This window comes from Andrographis paniculata, unplaced genomic scaffold, assembly GCF_009805555.1.
Source record: "Andrographis paniculata isolate CXL003 unplaced genomic scaffold, ASM980555v1 Contig80END, whole genome shotgun sequence".
Lineage (NCBI taxonomy): Eukaryota > Viridiplantae > Streptophyta > Magnoliopsida > Lamiales > Acanthaceae > Andrographis > Andrographis paniculata.
The window spans coordinates 2,069,440-2,078,378 of record NW_026137618.1 but is presented as its reverse complement, the minus strand read 5'-3'; the positions used below and the strand labels follow the sequence as shown (position 1 = coordinate 2,078,378).

At 30.6% G+C, this 8,939-nt stretch overlaps 1 protein-coding gene across 1 annotated transcript; it reads right to left on the bottom strand.

Moving 5' to 3' along the window:
* Positions 1–6,414: 6,414 nt before the first annotated feature.
* Positions 6,415–7,116, bottom strand: LOC127240954 (agamous-like MADS-box protein AGL61). The gene has a single exon (XM_051259830.1). It carries the CDS (start codon positions 7,114–7,116, stop codon positions 6,415–6,417), a length of 702 nt encoding a protein of 233 aa, XP_051115787.1.
* Between the last annotated feature and the right edge of the window lie 1,823 nt (positions 7,117–8,939).

Below are 8,939 nucleotides of genomic sequence, written 5' to 3'. Positions count from 1 at the left end.
GCAATAATTATTTGTTATGTATGTATTACATTAGTAAAATTTATCAAATATAAAAATATCATTTGTTATGAAACAATTTAAAATAAAAATGATATAATTTCATATGAGACGGATGGAGTATTTTCAATACTCTCCCTAATTCTTCTTTATGTCTGAAGTACACTTTAAACCCTATAAAGTGCCACATCTCCAAAAATTTCACCCTTGCAATGCCTTAGTTTAGAAATAAACTTTTTGTTTTTCTCCAATCACATGTTGCACACAGACAGAGCTATCTTCAATGCATTCTCAAAGGAAATGAAATTTTGTGTCAATATGCTTAGTTCTACTGTAAAATACTGGATTCTTGTTTTAGGATATAGTGGACTTATTATCTACCTACAACTTAACAAATTGACCTTTCCAACCAGTCAACTCCACCAAAAAATTATGTAACCACAGTGCTTGACACGATGCCAATGTTACAGATAGCCATCTTCAATGCATTCTCGAATGAAATGAAATTTTGTGTCAATATGCTTACTTCTACCGTGAAATACTGGATTCTTTTTTTAGAATATAGTGGACTTGTTATCTTATGTACAACTTAACAAATTGACCTTTCCAACCAGTCACATCCACCAAAAAATTATGTAACCACAGTGCTTGACATGTTGTCAATGTTCTAGCGATGAATTCAGCTTTGCAGGAGAAGAGTGACACGGTACGTTGCGTTGTGAGCACCAAGTGATAATATTTTCAGAGAAAAAATAAATGTCATTGATGTTGTACTCTTACGATCTTCAAGATCCATGTCATGACTACTATCAATGTACCCAAGCAGTCTTCCAACACCTCCCAAATAATAAACAAGTCCATTATTGGTCGTCCCTGCAATATATCTTAGAATTTGTTTAGGTGCCTTAAAGTGACTTTCTTTTGGTGATTTTATATACCTACTCACAAGTTCCACCAAGTATCCAAGATTTGGTCTAGTATGAGTAAGATATATTAGGCTCCCAATAAGGTGTCGACATTCAGTTGCATTTATTGGTACACCCTTCTTCACCGTTCGATAAATTTAATCTTGGTTCTATAGGATAGTTTGACGGATTATAGCATTCCATTCATGCTGCGTTGCAGAATTTTCTATGCATACCCTCTTTGATAAATCATTATCTCACTGCTACTTTAGTAGACCTCAATTCCAAGATATTATGAGAGCAAAGTCACTCATTTCAAATACACTTTGCATTTGCCTTTTGAATGATCAAATCTTTCATCGGTTCCTATCACAATAAAGTAGTCTATGTACACACCATTTATCAACAAGTCTTTCAATTTTTGTTATGGGTAGACAGTTTTCTCTTGCGGGTATCACTAAAATTCAAGACCCGTAAGTGCTTTGTCAAGGTGAATATTTCATGCTCTCACGGTCTGGCATTGAGTTAGTGGCTTCCACCATTTCAATAATTTCACCAGTACCTTCATCGCCCTCTCTCTCTCATCTTTCAAATTCAGCGAGCAGCCGAGCGTGTTGCTCCTTGTAAACCTTTTCCTCTTCATTCTCCTTATCTTCTAGTATAGTTTGATCAGATTTTATTGATGGTGGAGTCAGAGTTTTTGCCGGTGTTGATGTTTTTAGTGTTTGGGGGTTGTCTTGGAGGGCTCTTCTTCGCTGGCCCCTAGAGTTGCTCTTTCTGCAGCGCTTGGCGATACTGCAAAATGGGCAAAGTTATTGTTACTGCCTCGACATCTTAAATCTAAATTCATTGCATTAGGCGCGACTGGTAACGAAGCATAATGGTTTCGAAACTTATTTGTGAGATTCCATTATGGTCAAAACTAATACCCCTTATTTAGGTACAGTGTGACACTGAAGTTATTATGTATAAAGCTTACAATCGACAAGTGGCTATGAGACATGGTATGGCATGAGAATTTATTACAAACGGTGTAGTTATTGTAGTCCATATACAGTCTCAGTGTAACGTATGACTAATTTAACTATGGAGTTGACTAGAGACTTAGTACATAAGTCTTCAATCATAATGGAAATAAATTCCAAAGAATCTACGCACATAACACACCCAAAACCCTCATAGTACGATGCTATGAATTCAATGTGAAAGTCTTACATGTAGTAGATTTCAATGAATGCATTTATATATCTTAATAATTTATTTGAAAAATTATTGTGCAAGGGCAAGAGTAAAGGAATTACCTATACAAATATAAAGTTTTTATGTTCCAAAAAATGGTCTAAATTTGGCTTTTGATATATTGGTGAATGGATTGGGACACGACTTTTAAAGTGTCAAACATAAATTGTTGAAAAATTGTATGTACATTTACAACATGTGTTCACAATGACTTTATAGGTTAAATGCTTGGTATATACCTAGACTCTCGAACGCTTACAATGTGTAATGTACTAAGTTAGAAATCCAATATTCGCAATATTTTTATATATGCCTTAGGTTGTTGTGTATGCTGCTGTTTAAACAAAAATCATGGATATCATCAAAATAGGGGGTGATTTTTGGTTATTTTATTGTTATTTGATTTATTCGAAAATGAGGAATGTTGTAGTAAGCTATTTTCAAGAAGGGTCGTCGTTTGAGGATGCCTATACGACACTGCACATAAAAGACGATGTATTCATTATATTAGATATTTAAAATATGTTTACATAATCATTTCCTTAGATATTTGACACATTATACTTAGGATACAGAATCATTTCCTTAGATATTTGACACAAATATAATTTAGGTTATATTTTACCAACTGTTCAGCGGAAGTGATAAATTCTTCGTACAATTAAGAGAAATCATAGAATATCCAATCTCATCGATCTGATGAAAATAAACCAGATATTATATTTTCTTTCATAAAAATAACATTAAACCCCTTGTTCATCGAACACCAATGGTTTGCGGTTATGCTTACCAAAATAGTTCGAAAGGTCGTTTTTGAACTTTTTAAATTACGATTTTGGTTTGTATTTGTCAATTTCGATTTCAGTTCTGACGGTTCCGATTTGAACCACTTTTTTATATTTATTTATTTTCTTAATTTTTCGTTTTTATTTTCTAATTTTTTAACTTCAATTATTTTTTTACAAAAACAATAATTTTTTATATATATGTTTATTTTTTGTGTAAAAATTTATTTTTAGAAATATGCTTATATTTTTTTTGGAAGTAATGTATTTTTGATATTTTTGTTAAATAATTTTAATAATTATTTTATAAGCAATTGTGCTTCTATATATTTGCAGCACTGTTTTTGTATATAAATCAATGAAAAGTAGGAGTATTATATAATCCTATCAACTTTATGAAGTTCACGTACATAATTAAATAATGCAATAAATTTTGTGAAAATTCATGTAAATTAATAAAGAAAATTAATCAAACTCTTCGTGGAGTCTATAGATTTTTTAAATTCACGTAAATTCACGGACTTTTTTAAAGTCCAAAAAAAATTCAATAAACTCCTAATTGAATACACCCTCAAAATCGTTTTAAATTCAAACTTATTTAAATTTGAATTGACAACTTTAATGAAGTGATCCTATTCAATTGAAAATTTGAGTTGATATATTTGAGTTACGTTAAGATCAGAAAGGTTAGTTTTTTTTTTTATTTTTTTATTTTTTAAGTTTGTTGGTGTTTTGAAATCCTAGTAAACCTGATGATAAGTTATAGTAGGCATTTCTTGGATTGATGTTCCAAAGTGTAAGTCTTTACACCGACCCAAGTTAACAAATCTTTTGAGTTTTTTTTTTGTCTTGTGCATCTTCACAAGAAACCGTTGTCGTTATCATGGAGCAACCATGTGTATAACGGTTATTTTTCCATTCGTAGTTTCATAATCTCCGTTTGCATATACTTAGAGGACATAGCATTGAAGCATTTATTTTGCAATAGTAACATTATAGAATTTTACAAATAGAAAGGAGATATGTAAGGGAGGTTATGGCAGGGTTGGCCCTAGGCGACCAGGACCCAATATAAATAGGAGGCCTATTTAATATTTATATTATATTTGTATAATTTTTACGTATAGAACATATTTGATAGAAAAAATTGCAAAACAAATCTTACGCGTATACCTCATTATTACTTTCGTCCTGTATTTATTTCGGTGACAAAATATATCTCATATATTTGCAAAAATCGTTATTTTTATCATTTGGCAGCGTGTGGCCGCACGTGATCGCGCGTAAGGGCGCGTGGTGTAAATTTCATGCGCGGGTAAAGGACATAAATAACGACTTTTGTAAACATATGAGATATATTTTCCCAACGAGATAAATATAGGACAAAAGTGATAATAGGGTATAACTGTGGGATATTTTATTTGCAATTTTCTCCGTATTTGATATGTGTAAATATAAACACATGTAGTTTGGTGGTTTTGGGTGGATCTACAATGGTGTGACCTTGAGTTAAAATCCTTAGTGCCTCAAAATTTTTTAATATTATTTATATTTTATTATAGATAAAAAAAATATTCATATAAATTTAGCGACCCTTATTATTATGTCGTCCCGCCTCTCGAAAGTCACGACAGGCCCTGTGTTATGGAGATAAATTTGGACACAATAAACTTCATCAAATCCATGCAAATCAAAGGTCGCATGACTTCTTTGGTGGAGTTCACTCGAACTAGCTCGCTAGAACCAAAATGAAAAGAATTAGTTCTCAGAAGTCCGCACAAATAACATCACTTGACTCCGGGAGAGCAGAAGAGTGAGCTACTTAATTAAGCATTGAACCAGACAACTCACTTAAGTATCTAAACTTGATCAAATCGTTGAAATAATTAAACTATGCCGTCTAACAATAAATTTTAGTTGTCTTAGTGTTTTCTTTTTACATTTGCTTTAATATTATCAATTCAATGAATGTGTTGCTTGTTTAGCAAAAATTTGTGTATCGATTAACAATGCAGGAGTTCAACACTTTCTTATATGGCATAACAGTTTTACATCAGAATTCAATAATTTTTGTCTATTTATATATGCCTTTTCCAATAAATCTACTGACTCAATAATATAATTAAGAGAAAAAATTATTTTTTATTCCATTCAATATTATAATTATCAATTTTGGTCCCATTCAAAATTTTTTTTATCAATTTTGGTTCAACTCAAATGAAAATTTATCGGTCGCAGCCAACCATTCTAGGACTAAAATTGATCAATTTTCATTTTAGTGTGACCAAAATTGATAAATTTTTTTGAATGAGACCAAAATTGATATTATGATATTGAATGAGACCAAAAATGATATTTGCTCTATAATTAAGCAATTTGGTGCGGTTTGGATGTTTTGCATGATTTAACAAATTCATTGCATAATTCAATATTCTCCTCGATCTACTGTTATATCTTAAAATTATAAACAAAAAAAAGCCTTTGATCAACTCAATTGTATTGATATATATGGAAAATAATATGATATATCCGTGTTTGAAAGTTTATTCTAAGGAATTATGTAGACGATGTATACAATCCGATTTGCAATATGACGAAAGGATATGCAGTTTCAAAACAGAAAACTATTTCCCAATATAAATTTCTTCACCCACTAGCTCGAGGATTGTATCGAAAACTATTATGCATTCTCATTTTTACTATCATCGTGATTTTAAATGTTGAATAGATACATATATATACATATTTGCATTGCTTCATAGTTTCAGATATAGAGAACAAGTTTCCCAGAATTATTTCATGAAATAAAATTCCTCAATGTGATTTTCTCTGCGTGTGTTTAGATGCATATTTTATTTTGGTTCGATGTTTTTAGTTGTTTTAAATCTTTTAAACTTTTAAGATGAAAGTAGTGGTGTATTATAAGGTGTTGTTTTGATAGAAATGAAGGGTTGGATGTTAAATTTTATAAGAAAAAAATAGTAAAGCAAAAAGGAAGCCTTGAATATATGGAAAATATAGATGAAAGTACAATTGAATACCGCACTCATTTCATTTCGTATATTATGGAATCAAGAAAATACCCTCAATAGTTGTAACTAGTTATATAGAGTTTGAACCTAATCATGTGAAACTTTTCAGATTTCTTTGAACAAGTATAAGAAAATATTCGTCCAAAAATAATTATTGTTATACTTTTAAATTTTAATAGAATTAAAGTGTGGAATTTTATATTAATTTTAAGATAAAATTGATGTTAAGATATGATAATATTTAAAGAAAAATTATAAATTGCAACAACATAATCAAAAAACACAAAACAAATACCAACAATTTATTAATGTCAAAGGTCTTCAACATGGATACAAAACTCATTATTATATAATTGAAAATAAAATAAAACTTCACTCAAGACTAATTATCACAACCATGTAGGACCGCATCATACCCCCCACCAGCACAACACATTTACCAATCACCAAGACTAATTAGTCGTAGTATTTAGCTTTGCCTTTGCCTTTGTCGTTGCCGTTTCCATTGTTGTTGCCGCTGTTGTTGCCATTGCCGTTGCCACTTTGTCCGGGAAATTGATTATATGGCACCATGGTGCTTATTCCCATTCCAAAGGGATAATTTATGCTCATATTTGGTTCTGGTGGAGCAACGGACATTTCCTCAGTCATATTCTTCATATCCTTTCCAAAGTTAGTTATAGCTTCTTTCAACGATTGAAGTTGCTCGTATCCGAGTCCCTCAAGACCTGGGCCTCCAAGGGGTATCATACTCTCCCTCCTTAACTTCTCCAGTTCTTCACCCCGTACCTTCTCAGCAGCTACCCTCCCCTCGAGTCGGGCCAAAGCATCTAGTTCACTTTGCCGTATCAGGGCCAAATCATGACCCTCACTCCCCTGATTACCTATGTTGATGTTCTCCGGGGAGAGGAACTTATTGGTAATTGTGTTGATATCAGGATACCCAAATGAATGAGCATTGTCAGCAGGCGAGAACAGTACCACACCAGCCTCTGCACCTGTTAAAGTGCAAAGTTCGTTTGCTTTGTTGAACAACCCTGCTCGACGCTTAGAGAAAGTTACTTGAAGGTTGCTCTTCTTTTCTATCTTTTCTATTGGAATACTGCGACGACCTGACTTTCGCTGTGAAGATCCAGATTGATCTCCAGACGTACTCATGATTTCAATAATGGATAAGAAGGTAGATTTGTAGGATTTTACACAAGAAAAGAGCAAACCAAAGAAACATGCATTGGTAATAATGTTGTGTGTTTCTTAATGGATGAATACTCTAGTATTTATACTAGTTTAGAAATTATACATTTTTTATTTTAGGAAAATTAATTTAGAAAGCCTAATTCTACTTTTAGCTGATGCAAAATTTATCATATAAATAAAATTATTACTCTTATTAATGGCTAATTAATTTTGGATATATAATTTTTCCAAATATTTGGCAGAAAATCTTAGTGTTCACTAATATTATGACATTGTGATAGTGTTACTTTTTATTTTTAGTTGCTCAATTGATAATTGTTTTCCCTTAAAATTCATACTACATAATATGTGTTTTCCATTCAAATTATACATCAAATAACTAGTTTTATTTTGTAAAGCATCAAAAATAAATTTAAACAAAATAGGAAAAAAAATAGAGCACAAATAAACGTGTTTTATTCTTACCCTCATTTTCTTAGGAAAAATAAAAATTAATAGTGGGCTTTTATTGGGCTTAGACTTTAAAATTATTTCGAATTTTAAATTTTTTAGTAAAAATTTGACTTTATTACTATATCCATTTCCGTGAAAATTTTAAACTTTACATTATATTGAATAATGCAAAAATTAAAACAAAGATTCGACAAACTTTTAGAAATAAGAAATTGAATTTAGTAATTTGAGAGAGGACAAAGCAAACTTATAAACTAAGGACTGACTTTTATGAGAAAATCATGGCCCTAATATTGCCTATGAAGCTTGGAACAAGTATGTTTCAAATAGTTAAAATTTTAAATATATTCTTTCTTTTTTTTTTTTTTTACAAAAAAGGTAAAGATGCATTAGGTATCACAAAAAAAAACAAAACAAAACAAAAATACAAAAAGAGAAAAAAATTCTTTCTAACATACAATCAAGAAGTCGGAGTCGAAAAAAATAGTAGCTTATTGTGATGTAGTGATACAAACTAAATATATAATAATATTTATAGTAAGGGAAAGTTCATAAACATATTTATTAAGTTCGGATTCTTTTCTTATTATTTTCCTATTTATAACAATGAATTAAATTTCGTATAATTACGAGACTATCGACAAAGATATTATACATAAAACTCGCAAACAACCACGTGAATATGGAAAATATCAATTTATTTATGTACATATGCATTTATACAAAATTTAGAGGGTGTTTCATAAATGTACCAAGGTAAAGTTTATATATATTTTAATTTGTAAATTCAATTAAGTAAACAAATTAATAAAACTCCAAGAATTAACATGAATGTAATATATTTTAAAATAAACATGGATATGTTCTCCCTCTCGCTCTGTTTTGCTTGCTCTCTTTCCATACCTAATTTTTTACTATACTGACATAACTCATTTTTCATTCAAAATGTCAAGTCTAAAATTGCATCTATTTATGTGAAAACCTCTCCCTTTTTGCGCTCTCAAACTTATCACATTCATTCTCTATGTTCTAAAGCGTTTTCTATAGCTTACACTCATTGGAGAAGCCACCGGAAGAAGGTGTTGGTTATTTTATTGTTATTAGATTTATTCAAAAATAAGGAATATTGTATTGAGTTATTTTTTGGGAAGGTTCATGTGGGGTGCGCGTTCGAGAAAGCCTATACGATATCGAATTAAGCATGAAATAATATAATGAAGGTGAAAATTATAGTACATATTATTTACAAATTATTATTTTCAATATAGAAATTAAAATAATTTATTCGTGCATTTAACTTTCAAAAATTTAAATTTAGTTGATTTTAAATT